The 26,197-nt window shown below is 41.7% G+C and overlaps 1 protein-coding gene across 3 annotated transcripts in view; it reads right to left on the bottom strand.

Moving 5' to 3' along the window:
- LOC111526145 (SH3 domain-binding glutamic acid-rich protein) overlaps nucleotides 1–21,905 on the bottom strand; it is a 51,620-nt gene extending 29,715 nt beyond the window's left edge. Inside the window, exons 1-3 of one of the 3 annotated variants that reach the window (XM_023191732.1) lie at nucleotides 21,600–21,905; nucleotides 11,400–11,585; nucleotides 2,132–2,212 (exon numbers count right to left, since the gene is read on the bottom strand). In XM_023191732.1, coding sequence (XP_023047500.1) covers nucleotides 2,132–2,212; nucleotides 11,400–11,585; nucleotides 21,600–21,833 — 501 coding nt within the window. In that variant the 5' untranslated portion in view covers nucleotides 21,834–21,905. The remainder of the gene's footprint in view (nucleotides 1–2,131; nucleotides 2,213–11,399; nucleotides 11,586–21,599) is intronic. The other 2 variants (XM_023191723.1, XM_023191720.1) reach the window with 2 other exon arrangements.
- Between the last annotated feature and the right edge of the window lie 4,292 nt (nucleotides 21,906–26,197).

The raw sequence follows: 26,197 nt of genomic DNA on the forward strand, positions 1-26,197 counted from the left end.
CGCCAAGAAAAAAGTCCAGACACAGAAGGCCCTTTACAATATCATTCCTACTGACTTTTCCTGCCTCAGCTCTTATCTTTACCCACTTCCATACCCTGGGTTCTATTGAAACCTCTGAATCCACCCAAAGTATGACTTCACTGAACAAAACATACTCTCAGAAATTTCACTGCCTTGGTATACACATCCTTCTTCCCATAGCGTCTTGACTATCTTTTTCCACTTACTGAGGTCCTACTAAATCTTCCAATACCAAGTGAGATATCAACTCTTTTCAGAGACTTAATCTAAGGCCTGAGATTGGTAGACCATCTCCATATTCACATAGACAGTTATTATATCTACTTATAGAATGCTCACATCTAACTATTCCTCTAGACCATAAAGTCCCTGCAGTCAACCAGCCCAGTGTCTGGCCCAGCATGTGCTCAAATAAATTCTCTTGAAAGAATAAATTATAAAGTAAGTACCCCTAAGAGGTAGGTGGTCATATTTCTCTCTTCATTTTATAGCTGGGAAAACATTAAAAATTCAGGGTCGGCCGGGCGCGGTGGCTCAAGCCTGTAATCCCAGCACTGTGGGAGGCCGAGATGGGTGGATCACGAGGTCAGGAGATCAAGACCATCCTGGCCTACACGGTGAAACCCCGTCTCTACTAAAAAATGCAAAAAACTAGCCGGGCGAGGTGGCAGGCGCCTGTAGTCCCAGCTACTCGGGAGGCTGAGCCAGGAGAATAGCATAAACCCGGGAGGCGGAGCTTGCAGTGAGCTGAGATCCGGCCACTGCACTCCAGCCTGGGCGACAGAGCGAGACTCCGTCCAAAAAAAAAAAATTCAGGGTCAGCAGGTAAAAAGCATATAAGGTTTTCTAACTGAATCGTATGTTCTTTTCCACTGGGGTTCCTCTTCATTTCATGCTGAATGAGAGAGATTATGGATGGAAAGAAATACCAGGACTACAAAAGCCTCAATGAGAAGAGAGGTGAACTCTGAGACTTCTCAGGAGAAATGTAAGAAAAGTCTAGGAAGTGGGCTGTCCCTAGACATGAATGGCAAGTCATTATCTCAGAGAGAGAAAAATGGCAATATCTGTGTTGATCCACTTCCAAATGTTTATTTTATTTTATTTTTGTTGCTGAAAATATGAGATTGATCCCAGACACTTTGCACACTGGCAAATAAGTTCATCTGCTCTAACTTTTCCACATAATTTTCTGAAGTCTGTTTTAGCTTAGACAGCCCCCACTCTGGTCTCCTTCCTGTCAACTCATTACTTTGTTTCATCCACTTTTCACAACTTCAGCTCCATCTACACACTCACAGCTTCCACGTGTGTGTCTCCAACCAGACTTTGCAGAGACACAGATCAGCATACAATTGCCTACCTCACTTCTTCGCTCAGCTGTCTCAAACTTAATTTCTCCTGTCAATATGGTCCTCTCTCAGAGAGGATTTTTACACCCACTGGTTAGAAGTCATCATGGAATCCATCCCTATCCACATTCAATCCATCAGTAAGTCTTAGCAAGTCTCATGAATTAAACATGCACACAAGTCAAATTCACAGTTCCTGCTTTATTAGCATAATTCTCTATTTAATTATACATAATCAAAGATGAGACATCACTGGAAGAAAAAAACCTGATAAAACCTACCTTGTTCTTGAATCGAGATCTTACCTGTCCCATTTTTATGAGACCAAAATGCAGTTTGGTTCATTTAAATAGAAATAATATAAGGGCATATATCATTACGAAAGTAACTCATATAAAGCTATATGAGAAATCAATTCAAAACAAAATAATTGTATAAACACAACCTGGGAGCTCAAATGTTTACATATTTAATCAATGCACTTAAGTTTATTCAAAGTAATGATATTTCCTAACTTAGGTACTATAAAATTTACCATAACAAGGTGAAAACACAGCATAAATATGAAAAGCATAATTTTGGAACTTTTTTTAGTAAAAACTGCATTCTCTCTATGCATAGGACTTCATCAGAATAAGAAGTGTACTAACATTATGGGAATTTTAAAATCATCATTTCTTAAACAGTCTTGGATGCAGATTTCTACCTTCATTTAGTATTACCTGTTCTGAACCCCAATAGAGTCTGTTCAAACTTACCTTTGAGTCTGGAGGAGGAGCCAAACCAAGGAAGGAATAAATAATATTCTCTTCTTTTGCAGAGAAGAAAGAGTCAAAATCCTTGAAGCAAAGAAAAAAAAAGTTTAAAACGACTGCACACTTGTGAGCCAGTTTATTTATGGAAACTGATCTTTTTATTTATTAGTTCTTAAGTTGGAAGCTCACACAAAAATGATCCCAGTTTGCTTTGTCAAAGATGACTAACCTCCAGAGTTAAGACATCTAAGCATGAACTTTACATTTGTTTTTATACACTTTAATTGTGCCTGTATACCACAGCAAGAGCACACACACACACACCCCTACCCATGTCCAGGAATTGCAGACAAGACCCAAATATACACAGTAAATGGCTTTTCCAAGTTTCACACCACCACCTGGTTTACTTATAATCTGGCTCTAAGCATTTGGTCCCTGATCAGCTGAGACTGAGATGATACAGGCTGTCTACACTGTGATTAAAGTATCCCTAAGGGCCCAGATGCATCTCAGGCCCTCCCAATATGAACAGGCACAAGACCATCGGGGGCAGAGAGGGCGACTGTTTTGGCAAAATGGGAACAACTGGAGTGATCGGAAACTTGGTAGTGGATTGAAATCTGATGCTCATTGAAGCTCCCACCCCATCCAGATCCTACCAGGGCCAGTCCTTCACCAGGCAGGTCCAGCCCTAAAGGACTTCCCAGTAATGTAGCTGTCAATAGCTTAGAAGAGTTTCAGTTTTTATAATTAAAACATAAACAATATTCCCCCAGGCTACTTTACTACTGCCAATCTTTGTCATCAAGGCCTTGATGCAATTTCAACAGTGTTGCAAAAAGGCTCACAAAGTCGCAGGCGTTTGTCTCATTTAACAGGACAACACACAAAACAACTTAGTTGTTCTTTGCCTACCCTACTCTTAGTGTGTGTTAAAAAGCTTAAAACCAGCCAGGCGTGGTGGTTCATGCCTCTAATCTCAGCAATTCGGGAGGCCAAGATGGGAGGATCCCTTGAACCCACGAGTTCAAGACTAGCCTGGACAACATGGTGAGAGCCTGTCTCTACAAAAAATACAAAAATTAGCCGGGCAGGGTGGCACACACCTGTGGTCCCAGCTACTTGGGAGGCTGAGGTGTGAGGATCACTTGACCCTGGCAGATCAAGGCTGCAGTGGGCTGTGATTGTGCCATTACACTCTAGCCTGGGAAACAGAGCAATGCCCTGTCTCACAAAAAAAAAAAAAAAAGAAGCTTAAAACTAAATACAGGTCACAGCTATTGAGAAAAAAAGTACTATGTATTCCTGTGTGTTACTCTTTTTTTTTTTTTTTTTTTTTTTTTTTTTGAGAGAGAGAGAAAGTCTCACTTTGTCTCCCAGGCTGGAGCGCAGTGGCACAATCTCAGCTCACGGCAACCTCCACCTTCCAGATTTAAGCAATTCTCCTGCATCAGCCTCCTGACTACCTGAGATTACGCACATGTGCCATCATGCCCAGCTAATTTTTGTATTTTTAGTAGAGACGGGGTTTCACTATGTTGGTCAGGCTGGTCTCAAACTCCTGACCCCAGGTGATCCACCCACCTCGGCCTCCCAAAGTGCTGGGACTACAGGTGTGAGCCACTTATTCAAAGTGTTACTCTTATTTAAAGCTTTATTGTTTTCCTATCCATTGCCTCAAGTCTCTCAGTGATTAATTTTATTCTTTATACATGTTTGGAAGCTGCCTCAAATCTTGGTTGAAAGGAATATAACAACATGAGTAAGTGCAGGAACTTTGGTATCAGAAATTCTGATTGATTCCCAGAGTACACGCTTACTAATCATTGTTAAAAGATTACATGAGATACTGCGTTAACAGTAATAGTAGTATTAAGTTGGTGAAATGTAATAAAGTAAATCTATGCTATTTCCCAAAAATTCCATATATAAAGTTCTGAAAACTTCTTTAGTTAGCCAACTCTAGATTTCAAGGCAACAAAGATTTTCTTATAGTTGAGTGAATTAGTCTTTTGCTTCCATTTAAGACCAAATACCTTCTTCAGAATTTCAGAAGGCTGAAGAACAATTCATCATTATCTTTGACTTGATGCTACCAAATAATACGTAGAAAATAATGAACATAAAACAGGTTTTCAACTCCCAGTTCTGCTATTATGCCAGATTAGAGGCCCTGAAAAGCTGTCTCAAAAAAAATTTTTTTAACCCAATTAAGAAAAAAAAAAAGTATAAATACACTGCTGAGCTGGCAGAAAAGACTCTGGCCAGTGAGAGCATGAATCCTGAATCCTGAGAGTAAGCAGACACCAAAGCCACCATTCATGCTGAGAGTTTCTGACACACACAGGACACCTTGATCATCACTTGGACACTGAAGAGGAAAAAGGGGGAAGTAGATAAAGCCCAGAGCCTCGTCAAGGTGGGGAGTTTCATAAAACACACACACCAGAACTCCAGAGGGTTCCGCCTTCAAAGTAAATGTGAATGAGAAATAACCCGGCCAGACAGAACAGAATGGAAGGAAACTTCCCTGATTCAACTTTGCTTCTGGGTGGAGGGGAAAATATTCTCCTCTGAGAATGTATAACCACAGGTAGAATTCACGAGAGGTTACAGTTCAAATTCCCATGCCATCTGTGATCCTAAAAAATCTTGAAATCTGAGTTTAAGATGTGTCTAAGTTTGATACGGTTCTAAGGAAACTGCCAGAAATAAACTCCAGGCCTCAAAGAGTATCCACTGCTGTGATTTGAATGTATCCGCCAGAAAGCATGCGTTGGAAACTTAATCCCCCCGTGCAACAGTGTTGGGGGGTGGGGCCTAAGGGGAGCTGTTGAGGCCATAAGGGGGCATCCTCATGAACTGATTGATGACATTTATAAAAAGGCTTGAGGCTCCGAGTTGTATCTCTCCCTTTCTCTTGCTACTGTGATGCCTTCAGCCATGTTTGACGCAGCCAGAAAGCCCTCATCAAATGCTGCCCCTCGATCTTGGACTTTCCACCTCCAGAGCCATGAGCTAAATAAACTTCTATTGTTTATAAACTACCCAGTCTGTGGTATTCTGTTACAGCAGCACAAAACAGACTAAGATAGCCACAAACAAAGTTTTTCAAAATGACCGGTTTGAAGTCAAAAGTTACAATATAAATAAGGGAATAACAAGAAAACATGAGTGAGAGCAAGAAGAAATAACAGGAGGTGGAATTAAAAATCAGAATCAGATATTGGAATTATCAGGCAAAGAATATAAAACAGCTATATTTAATATATTTAGTGAAATAAAAGAAAAACTCAAAGACAGAATAAATACCTAGAGAGAACAATCAAGCAAATTTAGAAAGGAACCAAAAAGAACTCCCGAAAATAAAAAGACATAATAGCGGAATTGTAAAACCCAATATGTGGATTAAACAAAAACACCTGAAGAGTAAATTAGCTAAATTAGCTAACTGGAAGATGCAATCAAAGAAATGATCCAGGCTGGGTGTGGTGGCCCATGCCTACAATCCCAGCACTGTAAGAGGCAGAGAAGGGAGGATTATTTGAGCCCAGGAGTTCAAGACCAGCCTGGGCAACATGGTGAGACTCTGTCTCTATCTAAAAAAAATAAATAAATAAAATAAAAAATAAATAAATAAACAAATAATCTAGAGAGGAAAAAAAGAGATGAAAAATGTGGAGGAAATATTATTGTATGAAAATGCAGTGTGAGAAGTTCTAACAAATGTCTTATAGGAGCTGTTAGAGAAGCAAATAGAGATATTATGGGAAAACCTAAACTCAAGCATATAATTGCTAAACATTTTTTAATTTTTTGAGACAAGGTCTCACCATGCTCCCCAAGCTGGTCTCAGACACCTGGGCTTAAGCAATCCTCCCACCTCGGCCTCCCAAAGTGCTAGGATTATAGGCATGCACCATCTCGCCTGGCCAATTACTAATAATTTTCTAGACTTATTGAAAGATAACAACCCTTAGTCTCAGGAAGCCCAATAAATAATTCTAAACTAGATAAATAAAAATAACTCTAAACCTAGACACATCGTAGAGAAATATTATTAAAAGCAACCAGAAAGAGAGGAAGAAGAGGAGGAAGAGGAAGAAGAAAAGAAGAAAGGATGGACAGAAGAAGAAAGGGAGGAAAAGAAAAAGGAAAAAAGAAAGTTTCCCAGTAAAAGAATAGTGATGAGACTGACAGCTGACTTCTCAACAGCAACACAGAGGCCAGGTGAAAGTAAAATAATAATTTCAATGTGTTTAGAAAAAAGAACAATGATCCCAGAATTCCAGACTCAGTAAAACTATTTTTTCAAGCATGAAGGTGAAAGAAAGATAGTCGTCTGGAAAATATTTTGTTTGTTTGTTTTTGAGACGGAGTCTTGCAGTGTCGCCCAGGCTGGAGTGCAGTGGTGCAATCTTGGCTCACTGCAAGCTCCGCCTCCTGGGTTCACGCCATTCTCCTGCCCCAGCCTCCCAAGTAGCTGGGATTACAGGTGCCCGCCGCCACACCCGGCTAATTTTTTGTATTTTTAGTAGAGACAGGGTTTCACTGTGTTAGCCAGGATGGTCTCGATCTCCTGACCTTGTGATCCACCCACCTCGGCCTCCCAAAGTGCTGGGATTACAAGCGTAAGCCACCGCACCCGGCGAAAATATCATTTTTTAAACAAACAAAACCTTAGAGAAGTTACCGCCAAGAGACCTTCACTTAAAGAAACTTATAGGATGTATTCAGGAAGAAGAAAATAATTCCAGATGGAATATCTGAGATTCAAGAAGATAAAATTAATAGTAAATATGTGGGTAAATCTAAATCTGAACAAACATTGACTGTACAACCAATAAATAGAAATGCCTAATTTGTGGAGCAGGATGAGAGGCCAACTGAAATACTGAAAAACCAAACACATGTAAACAGAGACAGTGATCAGGGTTAAAGTGTCTAAAGGCCCTTTTAATGGTTGGGACAGACCGAGTGCGGTGGTTCACATCTGTAACCCCAGCACTTTGGGAGGCCAAAGTGGGCAGATCATCTGAGTTCAGGAGTTCAAGACCAGCCTGGCCAACATGATGAAACCCCATCTCTACCAAAAATACAAAAAAATTAGCAGGACATGGTGGTGCGTGCCTGTAATCCCAGCTACTCGGGAGGCTGAGGCAGGAGAATTGCTTGAACCTGGGAGGTGGAGTCTGCAGTGAGCCAAGATTGCACCACTGCACTCCAGCCTGGGTGACAGAGTGAGACTCTGTCTTTAAAAAAAAAAAAAAAGTTTGGGACAAAAGGAAGGATACTGATTATCTTTAAGTATGTATGTTAAAATAGCTAAGTTAACCACTAAAAGGCTAGATTATTTGAATTGAGTAAAGGGCAAAATAAAATTAGGAAAAAGAGACTTTAGTAAGTAAAATTACATCAAGAAAGGATTAAAAAAACTGCAAAACTGAGAAAAATTAAAAGCATATAACAAAGTAGAAGAAACTCCAAATATACTCATAATCTCAATGCATGGGTCAAAAAAGAAACGTATAAATGTTTTAACATTTATACTTAACAATAAAGAAAATACTGCAGGCCGGGCATGGTGGCTCACGCCTGTAATCACTGCACTTTGGGAGGCCAAGGCCAGTGGATCACCTGAGGTCAGGAGTTGAAGACCAACCTGGCCAACATGATGACACCCTGTCTCTACTAAAAATACAAAAAATTAACCAGGCATGGTGGTGCCCGTAATCCCAGCTATGCGGGAGACCTGAGACAGAAGAATCACTTGAACTCGGGAGGCAGAGGTTGCAGGGAACTGAGATCAGGCCACTGCACTCCAGCCTGGGCAACAAGAGCAAAACTCCATCTCAAAAAATAATAATAATAAATAAATAAAGCAAAAAAAAGAAAATACTGTATATCAAAATATATGGAATGAACTGACAGTACTCAGTGAGAAATGTCTAGCCTTAAATATTTACATTAGAGAAGAAAAAATGGTTAAAAGTGAGCTAAGCATCTAACTGAACATTGACGTAAGGGAAGAAAAAAAAACAAAGTGTATAGAAGTGACAAATGATAAAGGCAAGAGCAGAAATTTTAAAAATAAGAGAAAAATTAGCTATAAAGATATAGAGAGATCAGAAAGAATCAATAAGCCGAAAGACCAAAAACAAACAAACAAAAACTATGAGCAACATAAATTAAAAAAAAAAATCAGAGAAGACACACTAGAAACATTAAGAATAAAGAATGGACCTAACTACCTATTTTAAACAGGTCTTAAGAATATCTTATTTAAAACTTTGGGGGATGTTGATAATGGGGGAGGCTCTGCATGTGTGGCAACAGAGGGTACATAGGAAATTTCTGTACCTTCCTGTTAATTTTGGAAAAAAATGTTATACTAGACTTTAAAACTTAAAAACAAGCTCAAGGCTGCCATGGGCCATGATGGCAACACTGCACTCCAGCCTGGGCAACAGACAAAGACCCTGATTCTAAAAAACAAACAAACAAACAAACTAGCCGTCTTAGAATTTATGGAAACAGAATTATGAAAACCAACTTATGAAAAAGTAGAAAACCTAAATACTCCATTCATTAAGGAAACTGAAACATTTCCCGCAGAGAAGAGCCGAAGCCTGGCGAGCTTCCCAGATGAACGAGAGGCTCTCTAAAACAAAATTATATTTCTTTGGGAATAGGGGATTGCAATGGCAACACGTGTCATAGTAAACTATGTGCATATTCAGGGAGGTAAAAGAAGACAAAGGTTTTTAAATATAAGGTCTGGACACAGTGACTCACACCAGTAATCCCAACACGTTGGGAGGGTCAAGGCAGGAGGACTGCTTGAGCCCAGGAATTCAAGACCAGCCTCGGCAACATAGGGAGATGCCATCTCTACAAAAAACACAAAATTTAGCTAGGTGTGGTGCCGCACACCTATAGTCCCAGCTATTCAGGAGGCTGAGACAGGAGGATTGATCAAGTCCAGGACGTTGAGGCTGCAGAGAGCCATGATCGTGCCACTGCATTCCAGCCTGAGTGACAGAGCAAGACCCTTTCTTTCCAATGACTATCACTAGTGCAGAGGGCGAGGGATGTGATCAGGGAGAAGCAAACAGAGAGCTTCCACATTTCTGGTAACAGTATCCTGTCCGTCTTAAACTGGATGGTGCATACAGTGGTCGCTCGTTGTATCATTCCTATTTAAATTATGTATTTCTTATCACATACAGCATATTTCAAAATAAATTTTAGGAACATAACATAGTTTGTTCAGTAACATCGATATGGTGAAAAGCCCTCTCCCCACCCTAATTAGGTTTCCACCCTGTGTTTCCTTACAGCCCCGAGTGCCCGGAGACACGCGTTCCTCTGCTAAATGGGCACCTCTGTGCTGAACAATCCGGGTCCTCTTTGGTTGTGTTCAGTCAGGCCCAGGCTATCTTGGTCCCAGGCAGGCACTCTGGCCCTTACCTGGGCTAAAATGCACAGATGCCAACTTGTCATCAACAGACGTGTCTGCTCTTTCCAGTTCACATTCCTCTGTCAGGCGGGGAGCCTGGCCTCAACTGTGCCTGGCTTCCAGTGTGGTGTCTCCTTTCTCAGTCTAACAGTTGTCTACCCTGGCTCTCAGGATAATATCTTCATTTGCTCTGCATAGAATAGCAGAAGTTCAAACTGGCAGAGGCAGGAAGGCACTGAGGACTACCCTTGACACCCAATCCCCTCACTGCCCACTGAAACCTGCTTTTCTCTGGGGTCTCCTTCCACCTGCTGCCATCATCAGGCATGCCATAGGGTTGACCAAGAATCTTCAGAAGCCAGGGAGACCACTTAAATAATAGTTATATACCTTTTAATCATGTAGAAAGGACACTGACTGTCTAGACTGATGTTATTTTAAGCCTGCATATCCTTCAGAACTTTTGAGTTTCCTTTTAAAATCTGAGCACACAATAAAAATAATGATTTTTACTTACTTTCTGGAAACAAAGCCCTGTTCTTCATGAATGTACTTTTGTAAGTGTGTCCATAGACCACAGAAAAGCAAATTAAGCAAAGCTTCTCGTAAGATAAACTACAAATACCTCTCTGAAGGTAGAAATGAAAAGAATAGGCCAGACGCGGTGGCTCACGCCTGTAATCCCAATACTTTGGGAGGCCAAGGAGGGCAGATCATGAGGTCAGGAGATCGAGACCATCCTGCCTAATGCAGTGAAACCCCGTCTCTACTGAAAATACAAAAAATAAGCCAGGCGTGGTGGCGGGCACCTGTAGTCCCAGCTATTCAGGAGGCTGAGGCAGGAAAATGGCATGAACCCGGGAGGTGGAGCTTGTAGTGAGCCAGGATCACGCCACTGCACTCCAGCCTAGGCGACAGAGCAAGACTCTGTCTCAGAAAAAAAAAAAGAAAGAAAAGAAAAGAAAAAATTTCTTTCCAACAACTTGATTTATTAAGTACGATCTATAAACTCCGGGAAAAAAAAGAAGTGATCTTATGGTGAAACGAACTATCAAATGTGTAAAACAAAATTGTTGTTATAACCATAACGCCCAGAAGAGTTTTCAAACTAATTAAAGTTACACAAATTCATCTTCTATGTATAGTAAGATTTTATTTCTACAAGTCAATTTTATAAAAGTGAAAACTTTCTGAGCACAGTGGCTCACACCTGTAGTCCCAGCACTTTGGGAGGCCAAAGCAGGAGGATCATTTGAGGCCAGGAGTTCCAGAGCAGCCTGGGCAATATAGGGAGACCGTCTCTACAAAAAACTTAAAAATTAGCTGGGTGGGGTACTGCACTCCTGCAGTCCCAGCTACTCAGGAGGCTGAGGCGAGAGGATCGCTTAAGCCCAGGAGAAAGAGGCTACAGTGAGCTGTGATTGCACCACTACACTCCAGCCTGGGCGACAGAGAAAACTTACCATGTTCCTGTGCAGATACACATGTGTGCACACTGCAAGGCTGAGCAGAATTCCTAGCTAAATGTATATTTTTTTTGAACACGTGACCTCAATTCTTCAAAATAAAAGAAAGAACGTGAAATGATCCCCAAAACTTCTGAATCATCATGATATTGTTTCTGTCCTTTTCTAAATCTTAAATATTGATTATTCATAATGGATCTACCATCCAGCTATTGGATGGTAGAAATAGATCATGACCTGACAGTTGTGAACAATTTCAAATGCTGACTCAAAATTAACCTGCTTTAGAAAATTTCTAATAAACACACACACAGCAGGATTTTTAATAGAAGCACATACTCACCCCACAGTACTGCTCCTCATTGAAGATCTGGGGAGGCAAAGGAATTCCATTTTGAGGTTTTTTCTCTCCAGGAACATTCTCTCTCATCCACCTCCTATTGTCTTCATCTCCAGCAATATCTAATTCCTTAAAGTCGATTTTATTCGCTTCCAAAAAACCCACTACTTCTTGCTGTTTCTTCCTAATCTGGTTAAGAGTAGAGAAATATTATTAGGCTGTTTATGAAAAATATTTTGCTTACATGTACAAAAATTAAATCCTTCCTCTAGTTACACTATATAACACAAATAACTTTGTTAAGTATTCAAACAAGGAAAATAATAGAATCACACCTCTTTGTTATAAAGGGTCAACAAAATGACTATTTAATTTCTGAAATTTTAGTATCATCAATGTTTAAATTATTACATAATCAGGCTGGGTACGATAGCTCACACCTGTAATCCCAGCACTTTGGGAAGCTGAGGCAGGTGGATTGCCTGAGGTCAGAGGTTCGACAGCAGCTTGGCCAGCATGGTGAAACCTCATCTCTACTAAAAATACAAAAATTAGCCAAGCCTGGTGGCACACGCCTGTAATCCCAGCTACTTGAGAGGCTGAGGCAGGAGAATCACTTGAGCCCAGGAGGTGGAGGTTGCAGTGAGCCGAGATCATGCCACTGCAATCCAGCCTGGGTGACAGAGCAAGATTCCATCTCAAAAAAACTATTAATTAATTAATTAATTAATTATTGTATGATCAACTGTTAAAACTAAATTTGGGCTTTAGAAGACTCCATAGGAGTCCTAGGTAATGAACTGCAACCTAGCTTAGTATGTAAACAAACTGAAAACTTAACTAGAAATTAGCCTTTGTAACCAGAGCTGAGTTTCAGTTAATGACAGCAGACAAGCTTTAGACAATCACAGAAGGTCAACTATTCAAACCACTTTCAAATAAGGCAAACACTGAGTTAGAACCCAACCTAGCTATCTGTACCTCACATCCTTTTTCTGAATGTCATTTCCTTTTCTCTGGCAATAAATATAACCTGCACGTGTAGTGGGGCAGAGCTTTGTGAACCATTTTTTGGCCTGGACTGCTGCCAGATTCTGGAATCACAGAAGCCAATTAAGATCTACAAACGGCCGGGCACAGTGGCTCACATCTGTAGTGCCAGCACTTTGGGAGGCCGAGGCAGACAGATCACCTGAGGTCAGGAGTTCAAGACCAGCCTGACCAACATGTAGAAACCCCATCTCTACTAAAAATACAAAATTAGCTGGGTGTGGTGGTGCTTGCCTTATAATCCCAGTTACTACAGGGAGCCTGAGGCAGGAGAATCGCTTGAACCCAGGAGGCAGAGGTTGCAATGAGCCAAGATTGTGGTATTGCGCTCCAGCCCGGGCAACAAGAGCAAAATTCTGTCGGGGAAAAAAAAAAATCTACAAAACTAGATGAGTTGTAATGTTGTCTTTTAACATGCCCTAATTGGAATACAGACGCTCTCGTATCTTTTTTGCAGTCTTCAAAATACTTTTAATTTTTTGCAAAGCTTTAATGGCCAAAAAGTAAGTAAGAATTAGGAAGACAAGGGATTGGGAAAAGGGAAAGAAGAGAAAAAAGAGGCCAGACAATGTGGCTCATGCCTATAATCCCAGGACTTTGGGAGGCTGAGACAGAAGGATTGCTTGAGCCCAGGAGTTTGAGGTTACAGTGTGCTGATTGTCCCACTGCACTCCAGCTTGGGTGACAAAGCAGGACCCTGTCTCTTAAAAATAAAATAAAAATTTTGTTTAAAAAAGGAGAAGGCCGGGTGCGGTGGCTCACACCTGTAACCCCAGCACTCTGGGAGGCCGAGGCAGGCAGATCATGAGGTCAGGAGTTCGAGAACAGCCTGACCAACATGGTGAAATCCTGACTTTACTACAACTACAAAAATTACTTGGGCGTGGTGGTGTGCGCCTGTAATCTCCGCTACTCGGGAGGCTGAGGCAGGAGAATCGTTTGAACCTGGGAGGTAGAGGTTGTAGTAAGCCCTGCACTCCAGCCTGGGAGTCAGAGTGAGACTCTGTCTCAAAAAAATTTTTTTTTTATTTACTTTTAAAAAAATAAAACAAAATAATAAAATAAAAAAGATACTTTACTATGAAATTCAAATATCAAGTATACCCACACTAAAATGCATTTCATTCAGTTATGAAAATAAAAGTATTAGTCACATTGAACTAAAAGTAGCTTCAGAAATATTACAGGAGATTAAAAAGCTCACATAGAGATTATTGGAGGGGAAGGGCACAAGTAGGGGCTAGAAAAAGCTGGAGGATGTTTCTCCCAGCACAAAAAAAGCCACACAGCGAAACAAACAACCCTTTTCTCCCCCAGATTCCTCCTTTCCTGCTCACACCTGGCTCCTCTCCGAGAGCAGTGCAGCCACACCTAAGGGAACATGGTTGAATATCCTTTCTCTACCTGTGTAATGTGTAATGACCGTATCTGCCAGTAGCCAGTTCGTACCAACGTGGCCGTCCCTCAAGCTTAGAACTCCTTCCCCATAAACAATTACAACAGCAATTACAACTTTCTCTCTTCAAAGAATTCACTCCTGAAAATGTGTGATGTCATCTTTTATAAACACTGGCAAATAAGTTACAGCAGACTCTGTAGACCCCATTTTAATAACCACAGGGAGAAACTGACAGAAAGTGTAATCAGGCCAGGTGCGGTGGCTCATACCTGTAATCCCAGCACTTTGGGAGGCTAAAAGCAGAAGAATCGCTTGAGCCCAGGAGGTCAAGACCAGCCTGGGCAAACAAATTTTTGCCGAGAGACTACATCTCTACAGAAAATTTAAAAATTAGACAGGGGTGGTACATGCCTGTAATCCCAGCTACTCAAGAGGTGGGAAGATCACTTGAGTCTGGGAGGTGGAGGCTGTAATGCTATGATCACACCACTGCACTCCAGCCTTGGCAATAGAACAAGACTCTGTCAGAAAGATAAAGAAAGAAAGAAAAAAAAAGGCCCAAGCGTGGCGGTGCATGCTTGTAATCCCAGCACTTTGGGAGGCTGAGGTGGATGGATCACGAGGTAAAGTGATTGAGACCATCCTGGCCAACATGGTGAAACCCTGTCTCTACTAAAAACACAAAAATTAGCTGGGCGTGGTGGCATGTGCCTGTAGCCCAAACTACTTGGGAGGCTGAGGCAGGAGAATTGCTTGAACCTGGGAGGTGGAGGTTACAGTGAGCAGATATTGTGCCACTGCACTCCAGCCTGGCGACAGAGACTCCGTCTCAAATAAAAAAGAAAAAAAAAGGAGGAAGGAAGGAAGGGAGGGAGGGAGGGAAGGAGGGAAGGCGGGAGGGAGGGAGGGAGGGAAGGAGGAGAAAGAAAGGGTATCAGACAAATAATCAATCAACAGTTATTTACTGACTCTCTACTTTGCACAATACATTGTGCCAAGTCCTTCATGTGAATAGATTCTTAAACTGCTTGTTTGGGTGAAAAAAAAAGTACAGAACTAATTGGTACAATGTAGATACAGAATACACTCAGGATAATGAGGCAAAAGTATGGCCATTTATTAAGAGTAAGATTAAAACTTGGCTGGGTGCAGTGGCTCAGGCCTGTAATCCTAGAACTTTGGGAAGCTGAGGTGGGCAGATCATCTGAGGCCATGAGTTCGAGACTAGCCTGGCCAACATGGTAAAACCCCATCTTTACTAAAAACACAAAAATGAGCCAGGCATGGTGGCGCGTGTCTGTAATCCCAGCTACTTGGGAGGCTGAGGCAGTGGGATCACTTGAACCCAGGAGGCAGAGGTTGCAGTGAGCCCAGATCATGCCACTGCACTCCAGCCTGGGTGACAGAGTGAGACTCCGTCTCAAAAAAAAAAAAAAGACAGATTTAGGCCAGGCACAGTGGCTCATACCTATAATCACAGCATTTTGGGAGGCCGAGGTAGGTGGATTACTCAAGGTCAGGAGTTTGAAACCAGCCTGGCCAACATGGTGAAACCCTATCTCTATTAAAAATACTAAAATTAGCTGGGTGTGGTGGCACTTATCTGTAATCCCTGCTACTCAGGAGGCTGTGAGGCAGGAGAATCGCTTGGACCCAAGAGGCAGAGGTTGCAGTGAGCCAATATTGCGCCACTGCACTCCAGCCTGGGTGACAGAGCAAGACCCCATCTCAAATTTAAAAATAAAAACAAGAATAATAAATAATAAATAAATAAAACTTTAAATATTTTCTTTGACATGAAAATATCTAATATCTCAATTTTTTAAAGGCTTCTCATCTCATATAAAAACAACTCATAAAAATGTTTTACAGAGCACGAGGGCCCCTTGTCATTTTCATGTGCCTTGTTTACAAGAAGGACTACACTTTGAGGGTTTCAAACAAATGCTGTAAAAGGTACATGCCTGTCCCAAATCTAATATCTGGATGCAAACCCTCTTTGAACTAAACTCAACTCCTTTCTTAGAGATATGTGAACCAAAATATCTATTTTATTCACTTTTGCCAAATTTAATGACTCACGTATAGGGTGTTAGGGTGTTTCTTTGGGGATTTTGTTTCTTGTGTTTTGTTTTGTTTTGTTTGAGACAGGATCTCCCTCTGTTGCCCAGGCGGGAGCACAGTGGCACGATCTTGGCTCACTGCAGCCTCAACCTCCTCAGGGTCAAGTGATTCTCCCACTTCAGCCTCCCGAATAGCTGGGACTACAGACACACACCACCATGTCTGGCTAATTTTTGGTATTTTTTGGTAGAGATGGAGTTTCACCATGTTGCCTAGGTTGGTCTCAAAATCCTGGGCTCAAGTGATCCACCTGCCTCGGCCTCCTAAAGTGCTGGGATTACAGGCAAGACCCAAGACCCACGTTGCCCAACTGGGTGTTTCATAACATAAGGAAGGTGAGACAAATCTGGATACTTAAACCCTAGAACCAAATCACCTCCAAGACCAAATTATATAACTATATAATATATAATAATCTTATATATAGTAAGATTTATATATATAACTATAATAATCTTACATATAAGATTTATATGTGTAACTATATTATAATAATGTTACATATAATAAGACTTGTATATATAACTATAATATCTAATAATAAGATTTTTATATATAACTATATAAGATTTTTATGTAATTTATATGATATAATATAACTTATATATAATTTATATGATTTATATATAATTTGGTCTTGATGGTGATTTGATTATACATGGTATATACAGTATATAATATAAATGAATATCAAGTAGTTTTTAACTTTTTTAAATTTTATATTTACTATGTTAATTTTTAAAACAAAATGGACATAAAGTCAATATATATTATAAAAGTTTATATAAATAAGTATACAAATCACATATAAACATATAAATGGTAAACACACATTTAATTTAATTAACACTTATACCAACACATAAGTGTTATTGGTATAATAACACTTATACCAAAAATGGTATATATAAAAATATACCATTTTTTATATTCCATTATAAAAAAGATAATGGAACTAAAAACATTAGATCAGTAAATTAAAGGCTCTGCTCACCACAATACAACACTTACTGAACCTGTAAGACTCAGGACAACAAAGGTATTAAAGTTTGGGACAAGCATGGACAAATAAATATAGACAGACAGAAAGGTGCGGAATGATGGAATTTCTCTTAAACTTCTGGCAAATAGACTCCGGTAATTCCCCAGGATCACGTCTATGAGAACCAAAGGAGGAGGCGAGTGCTCCCCACCAAGGTGCCCTCCTCCAACAGCTGTACTGTGGATGCCTGGCCTCTGTGCCTCCGCATGGAAACTGCTCCAAATTCCACAGCTTCATGGCTGAATTTTCAACATTACAAAATCCCATCAGACCTGATGACAGGTTGTTGGACTAAATCATCATTTTAATTAACCACATTCTCTACACATATTTTCCACCCTGTCCATAACTATTCATGCCATTTTATAAAGCACTTATTCCCTTAGATCTTTTCAGAGATCACTTTGCTGTTTCAAAGAGTAGAGATGCCTTCGTTTTAGGCAGTTTTACTTGTAATTAACTATTCAGAAGGCAACTCCTTTATTCGGTTGAAACCCCTGTCTGCTTCTGCTCCAAAGCCTTCTAAGATGCCCTCTTGGGAGCCTGAAGGAGGCAGTTGGCCCAGGTCCAAGCCACCTCACCACCATTATTTCCATTCTACCAACCATGCCTCAGGGCATGAGGAAAAAAAGCTGTATTTCATTCCACAAGTTTGGAATAGATAAAAAACATTTCCAAAAGTCTTGACTTAAACGTTTCTTCTATTAGAAAGGCAAAAAGAGATGGAGACAATGGGAGGGGAAGACGATGTTACGATTAAGCCTCACGAGACAGACAATTGCATCCAGGTCCACTGCGGGACTGCTGGACACATGGCATTGTGTTAAGTGCTGTTTCTCAGCCCTCATCCCCAAAAAAAGAGAAAAAGAAGAAGAAAAATGAAATCTGTTTGCCCACTGTGATTCCCCAAACACCAGTCATTTAAACAGGGCCCAATGCATTGCTCATCAGGTTATTCGGGGCACTTGAGTTCTGCCTGGGCTGGGAGCCTGCAGAAAAGGGTCTTAGGATCCAGGCCAGAGAAGGGAAGAGGGGAGTGAACACATGAAGCTAACCTGGCCGGCACTGTCGTCTTGCTGTACCCCTATGTCCTGGCTCTAGCATGGGGCCCCTCTACTCCAAAGTCCTCCCCCTCGCGGGGTCTCTGACCAAGGAGCTCCTCTGGGCCTGCAAAGCGCAGCTCCTCACAGCACCTGCTGAGCTGACTCCCAGGGACACAGCATCAGCTCTTGGAAAAGTCCTTCCCTTTACGGCCCAGAGGGAGGGTGTGCACAGCACCGCATCAGTTCCCATCATGGACACACTCCTACTCTTCACCTTTCCCCCTTTGCCCCTTCTCCACCCTCCAGGGTGCCATGGCCATGCTGGCCCCCCAGGCTGCACGGTCTGTCCTGGGTAGGATCTGGGGGCACTTGGGGTGTGTGTCATTGTCGGGAGCCTTTGGGACCTCAGTGAACACTCAGAGAGCTCCATTTTCCTATCCTGTTACATTTACTTATAAAAAAGTATTGTTCTCTGTCCTAAACTCACCCAGACACTGGTAGCTACTAGACGGTGTCGGAGTGATCTGACAGCAGTGCCTCTTAACGCCACTCACTTGGCATCTCTCATTTATTGTCTTGTACAGTTAGGAGACTTTCCAACTGAGATCACTGTACTGTAGTATAAAGCACACTGGATTTGAGTCGGAGACGACCTGTGTTTCCATCCTAGCTTGGAAGGCTGCTTTCTGAGCAAGGGCTCTGATCTCCAATTTCTTCATCTGCAAACTGGATGGAACAATGCGTTCCTCATGGGGTTTTGGTGGGAACTGAAGATGATGATGCATGGAAAAGCATTCTGTATCTCAGGCTGAAAACCGACACTGTCAGGCACCATGTAGCACACCACCATCCCAGTGCACTGTCACACGGGCCATCCAGATAGGTATTTGGATGGCTATTTTATAACAATGCTGAGGCTCCAATAAATGAGTGAATTTTCCAGGAATGACATTCAGACTGATCTAATTCAAGAGTCATATTTTTCCCACGATATTTACACTGTCAATCAAGACAGAGAAAGGACTGAGAAGCCCAAGGGCCACCATGAGGGTCTGTCTTTAAAAATCAGTTCCAGGGGCTGTGCATCTTGGAGACAGCAGGGACTGTCCTGTCTCCCTTTGTCCCCCCTGCCGCACTGTGGCCTTCTGGAAGAAAGGAGGGTCCTGGGAGAAGTCCCGCGCCCTCTCCTGCTCCCCAGGGTCTCTTTACCCAAATCGGTCCAGAACGTGGTCAAATGTGCGACAGCTCTTTAGAGTCAACTATTAAAATTGAGATGTAATACACAGCTGCATGTATTTAATTCCTCAAAAGGAGATTACAATTTGCTTTTCCTTTCTCATTTATTTCATTCAACCAACAGAAGTCAGAATGCCCTTACTGATGAGGTGTCAGGCAAGAATCCATTTTTTAAATGTACAGGCTGAAGAAATAAGTAGGAAAGGCTTGGCAGACTGACAGCCACACAGTAGCATGGCCACAAGAAGCCACTCTGGGGTTTTCCTGCCAAGAAGCTTTTGAGTGACATTTCTCTACCCATGAAAAAATCATTAGCACTGACACCGTGGGGATAATCAATTCTCATTCTTATGGCTAAGGCAGAAATTCTCCCACGAATGTGCTTCAGGAAAATTCTTCTCACACATACTGATCATAGACCCCGATCTACTAAATAATATTAGCTAATAATTACAGTAACTAATAATTATAACTGAAATCCTAATTAACAGTAACTAATAATAAAAGTAACAATTATAGTAGCAACTAATATTAACTAATAGTAGCTAGTAAGTATAAATAACATTCACTAATCATTAGAACATTTCCTGAGTGCTGATAAACACTTGACACCATACGAGGCACCGAAGCACATCATTTCATCAGTCCTCATGACAACACTATGAGGTAGGCACTATTCTTATCCTCATTTTACAGACAAGGAAATTGAGGCTTAACAAGGCGAAGTAACTTTCCCAAGGTCACACAGTTACACACGGCACTGAAACATTTGCTTAGGGAACCAAAATTAACTTGGCTTTTCCAAGACCCCGGGATGAACGTTGCATCTCCAGGTCATCCGAAGCTAACTAAATTATGGGCCCAAACTTCAAGAACACAGGACATCAAATAAACCTAAAAAATCCATTAACTTATTGTCTTCTGAAGAATATGTAGACCAGGTCTACAGACTACATAGAGGACTGGCAGGTAAGAGGTAGTTTTCAGCAATGAGCATCAACAACATATTTAAAGCCCACCAAAGCCATCTTCTTCCCAAAAATATTTTTTATCCAAATAGCCAAAAAATGCACTTCTTCTAGATCAACTGAAAGCTTCAGCAGTCATCAATAACCACAAAAGATTTTGCAGAGTTTCACATTTGGAGTGGGTCCTCGTCTTTTTCGGTTAACTTGTTCTAGAGATCACTAAAACAATCGCTGATCAGTTGTGCTTCGCAGAAGGGACAGCCAAGATATTTTCTCTTGTTTTCTTCTCACCCTTTCCGGAAATCTCTTGAACTTTCAGGGCTGAGAGTGGTGGCACTCGGCGGCTGCCTTTGGGGCTGTCACCCCAGCCAATGGCTTACTCTGGGTACCATCTCTGGCAGAGTGGCTGCTGAAATCCGAGCAGAAACCTGAGATCCTCCAGAAACTAGATATAAAAGGAAACAGCCACCTTGCTCGTCTCTAACTCTTGGGTTTAATAAAACTGTTTTTTCTCTTCACAGCCTAACTGCTGCTAAAATGCTGGCCAAAATATCAGTCCCAGACAGACAGACACTATATGTGTTCAACCCTAAAATCAAAGTCTTACCCATTTCCAAAGAGAAAAGTGTCACTTCATCACCCCTATTTCTTATGGCAGGTCTAGCCTGCACAGAATGAAGGCCAGAATTGAAGAGGTGGATGGTCTCAAGAAAATTAGACAAAGCACTGTTATGGAGGTCGGCGTTTAGCTCTTATTTTGGGGCCGTCTGAATGCCTAGAGTGTTTATAACTGTGGCCTGAGAGATGTTTGCTCTGGTCACTGTGACATCACTTTCCTCAAACAATGTATTACACATGCTAACTTTACACTTTCAGTATGGTTACATCATTACATGGCATATACAAGTGATTACACCCCGAGTCATTTTAGCAATCCGGTTCATCATCCGCTCCAAACAGTGTTACACAAAGTGTTGTTTATTTGCAATTTTAAATTAGTTTAAGCCCTGCAGAATGAATGGCAGAAACACACACAAAAAAGTCCCTGATTCTATGATATTCACAAGGCAACACAACACAAATCACATGTTAAAAACTCTAGCATCAAGCACGCCTCCTTCCTCGAATCCCTTTTCACACCCAACCATCCCCAGATTACACCCTTTCCATGCTTTTTCTACACTATGAAATCAAATGCAGAAAGCAAAGGGCGCACATACTTACTGCAGAGCCACAGCTGACTACATGCAAAAAAGAAACTGAAGGCCAACGTTGGCCATACTTCCAACACTGAGTTATTCAGAAAAGAGTATAGGTAGAAAGAGTCCACCAGACACCTACCGCTATGGACCCAGAAGATGTAGCAACAAACACTTTGATAACCATTTCGACAGTTGGAAAGAGGACTCCCCCCAACACACCCCTGTTAGGGAATGCGCTGCTAGACAAATCCTGACAGTGACACAGGCGAGCAAGTGCCAGGTCGGGGCTGGCGGCAGCCCAGGGCTCCACTGAGCTCCGGCCCTCCGGCTCCAACTTAAGAGGCTTTGTCTCTCCAAGGAGCAGCAGAGGCATCTTGGGCTCCCCCCTCCATTGGCCCAGGAATATTTTGGGATCTGTCAGGAAAATATTTGATTGGTTGATAAAAGCAGCCAGTGAACCATTTCCCTATCACTTTAAAAGCCTGACAACAGTCCCTAAAAGGCCAGGCCGTGCTGTGCACCAATCGGAGACCTGTGCAGAGATGCCTTGGGGCAAAGGGAGGTGGGGCCCCCTTAAGAGAAGGGCAGAAGGCGAAAGAAGTGAGGGAGGAGCTCTTCGGAACTGGAAAAGCCCAGAAAACACCACCTCAGTCTAGGAGGAGGCTGGGTTTACGGGGCTTTTGGCAAACAAATAAACTGGAAGGGTCAGAATAGCCACAGAGACCTTTAAGTAAAGAGCAACTTCTTTTTTTTTTTTTTTTCCTGGCAGGTTAAAAAAAATTTTTTTAAGTAAACTGTCATACAATAGAAATCCCTTTAGGAGTGGCGCGTTTCCAGTGTGCTCTCTTTCCCACCTGTTTCTCCTCAACAACAGAAACTGACCAGCCATGGGCCATCTAAAGTTTCACTGACATCCAGGGAGGCAGGGAAATAGCCGCTGGCTTATCAATACTCACGACTGCAACAAGCCAACTGTCTCATTATTTTATTTACTTGTCACTGACTTGAAGTTTATTAACTGTTTTAAAGTCCTTGGGAAAAAAAACTAAGTAATCTGTTTATAATAGGCTCTTTGTTTATATAGGTACTTTGTGTTTATACATATATATATATAAACACACACACATACATATTATATAAACACACACACTATACATATATACTTACATATATGTGTGTGTGTGTGTGTGTTTATACATTTTAATAGGTACTCTGAATTGTGTTAAAAGTTAGAGAAGGGCCGGGGCGGTGTCTCACGCCTGTAATCCCAACACCTTGGGAGGTCAAGGCAGGAGGATTGCTTGAACCCATAAGTTCAAGACCAGTCTGGGTAACATAGTGAAGTGCAACTTTACCAACAACAACAACAACAAAAAGAAACCCGGCCAGGCGTGTTGGCAGGCGCCTGTATCTGTATTTCCAGTGACTTGGAAGGCTGGTGGAAGGATCGCTGAGCCCTTTAGCGAGGAGTTTGAGGCTGCAGTGAGCTACCATCACACCCACTGCGCTCGCCTGGGTGACAGAACAAGATCTCATCTCTAAAACAAAACCATATAGTCCCAGCTACTCGGGAGGCTGAGGCAAGAGAATGGCGTGAACCCGAAAGGCGGAGCTTGCAGTGAGCTGAGATCCGGCCACTGCACTCCAGTTTGGGCGACAGAGCGAAACTCCGTCTCAAAACAAAACAAAACAACACAAAACAAAATCAAACAAACAAATTAAATGAATACAAAATCTAGCAAAGAAGCCCAAATGCTAGCTACCCAAATTCTTCTGGTAGGTTTCAAAATCAAGATCAAGGGCATTAGGGACAAAGGGTTAGTTTTTCAAGAAGCACTTGGGGGATATTTAGCTCTCTTAGCTAACTGAGTCTCCTACTGTCTCTCTGTCTGTTCTCCGGCTCCCTTTTTAAAATCCCCTGCTGCTCATCATGGATTGGGTGGCACCGACGTTCTGAGCAGAGAGGAATCTCCCAGGCTTCTGTACTCCCTCTTCAGGTGAGTCCCAGAGCCCCAGAGGTATGTTTCCCCTGACCTTAGGTAGGTGTCTGCAATGAGAAAAGACATCCCAGTCCCCGGAATATCCCAGTTCCCGGAATACAACTTAAATGCCTCTCCATCACAATGAATGATTGAGGTTGACTACCAAAATTTAACTTTTGGCTTCAACATGCAAAGTTAGCCGCTCCAAAAATAAAGTCCTTAATGAGGATGATACAAAATTCCCCAAATTTAAGTCAGTAGAATGATAAATTTTATTTTAAAGCACACCAAGGATTACAGATCAGTGTAATTTTTTTTTCTGCATTTTCAAAATTTCTACAGTATGTATTAGTTTTTCATACAATTATATATTTTCACACCTTAAAGTCTGCCACATAAGCATGCCATGTTTCTCCAAATATTCTTGAAGAAAGTGGGGGCATATTTTCTAATGACTTTGTAAGTTAGTAACATAACTATAGCTAGATTATCAGATGCTCTAGAGAATACGCATCTCTTGATCCTATCAGGTGAAAACTGCCCTCAATAATGACACCTCCTCCATCTGCAAACCCTGGGGAGAAATTAGTTTCTTACTGAAATAACAGCTAACAATTTGTAGATGTCGTCCACGTGCCAGATCTGCTCTAGGTGCTCTGCATAAACCACTCCCTTAATCTGTACAAGAACCCTAAAACTGTGTTCCATGATTATGCCCACTCACCATGAGGACACAGAACTAGAGATGACAGAAACAGGAAATGGCATATCCAAGACTTGAGCCCCACCCATTTCTCTCCACACCATAAGAGAAGCTCCTGAGATGCTACCCTCAAATTCCTGGTGCTCCCTTTTCACTATGAATTTAAGTTTATTCTTTTCAAAATGACCACAAACATGTACAAATTAAAAATCTGAAAACTCCAGCTGAAAGATTCCTTCTAACTATTTTTACACTAATGACACGAATGAGCTTCACCATAATTAACAGGAATACCGAACATTCCCAATGCATCTTAAAATAAAGCTCAAGGAACCCCTGACTTACAAAATCCACTTCAGAAAGAAGCTGTATAATTTAGTGAAGATGCAGGCAGCCAACCATTCAACATCTCCAGTGCTTGCTGTTTGCGTCTGTTCACAAAGACCAGGAGATCCACCGAGGAAGGAAAGGAGACTTTATTTTTAGAGGAAATACAACCTGCAGATTGGGGAATGCAGCTTACAGGAAAAACCAAAAATGCACACGCTGCAGAGGGGAGGAAGGAGCTGGTATCTGTGCCTTACAGAGTCAGCCTTACATACATACTGAGCAAGGTTGCAGAGGATCTACTAATATTTATGAGGAAATTCAGGCACCTGTGCAGTGGGTAAACGTGTATGTATCATACATTCCATGCTCACTTTGGGGTGGAGTTCTAGCATTAAAATGAGATGGAATTTGGCTCTTTACATCAACGGGTGAACTATAGGGCACAAAGACATTTTACGTGCAATTTCTATAAGCTGGCGGAAATTGGCTTGAGGTCTGCAGCTGTTTATCAATGAAGAATGTTTATAAGACCAGTCCTTTGTCCAACTGGAGTTGTAGTTGTAGTAGGACCGCAAGGCATTGGCGGGGGTGTGTAGGGAGGGAAGGAACGTTTCCATTGGCTGGCATTAGGCAGTCTATCGGGGTCAGTTGGAAATTTTCCAGCTGAAGTTGTGTTGGCTGTGCTTTTTCGAAGCTGGTTTGTGCTTACTTAATAGCAGTTAATAATGCAAAAATACATAACTAACCCCTCATCCTTCTGGCTGTGACAGTCTGGGGTTTTCTTTGTTTGCTTGTTTTTTGTTTTTGAGATGGAGTCTCACACTGTCACCAGGCTTGAGTGCAGTGGCTTGATCTCGGCTCACTGCAACCTCCACTTCCCAGATTCAAGTGATTCTCCTGCCTCAGCCTCCCGAGTGGGACATTCTGTTTTTGGTACATCTCATTTTAGGAACCAGGAGTTCATTTTGTCCGTCTGTTGGAGAATATTTTAACAAGTCAAATAACATCACTTTTTGATTTGACTAATTTTGATTTAAAGACATGAGTTACTGGCTACAAACTTCATAGGGACCCCCAGATGATCTCATGATAAATGACACCAGACGATATGTTTTGATTTACATAACTTTACAGACAACTTAAAATGACAAATAAAGACACGTGCTTATTATGTAGAATGATGGGAATGATCACCACAATAACTATAGTGGGTTGAAAACTGTTCCCCAAAATTCATGTTCACCCAAACTACAGCATGTAAACTTATTTGGAAATAGGGTCTTTACAGATGTAATCATTTGGGGGGCCTTGTGAGTAAATCATCCTGGATTTAGGGTAGGCCCGAAGTCCAATGACTGGTTGTCCTTCTAAGAAGAGAACGACAGGAAGACACAGAGCAGAAAACCATGTGAAGATGGAAGTAGAATCTGGAGTGGTGCTGCCACAAGCCAAGGAATAGCAGGAGCCCCCAGAAGCTGGAAGAGTCCAAGAATTCTCCCTAAGAGCCTTCAGGGGAAACACGAACTTTCAGATAATTTGGTTTCATACTTGTGACCTTCAGAAATGTGAGACAATAAAGTTCTACTGTTCTAAGCCCCTAAGTTCATGGTAATCTGTTACAGCATCCCTAGGAACCTAATACAGACAAATAAAGGCTATGCTTACTATGTGGCATGATGGAGATGGCCACCAAAAAAGCGAAAGGCCATGGCTCTTCTCCTT

This window comes from Piliocolobus tephrosceles, chromosome 19 (genome assembly GCF_002776525.5).
Source record: "Piliocolobus tephrosceles isolate RC106 chromosome 19, ASM277652v3, whole genome shotgun sequence".
NCBI classification, from domain to species: domain Eukaryota; kingdom Metazoa; phylum Chordata; class Mammalia; order Primates; family Cercopithecidae; genus Piliocolobus; species Piliocolobus tephrosceles.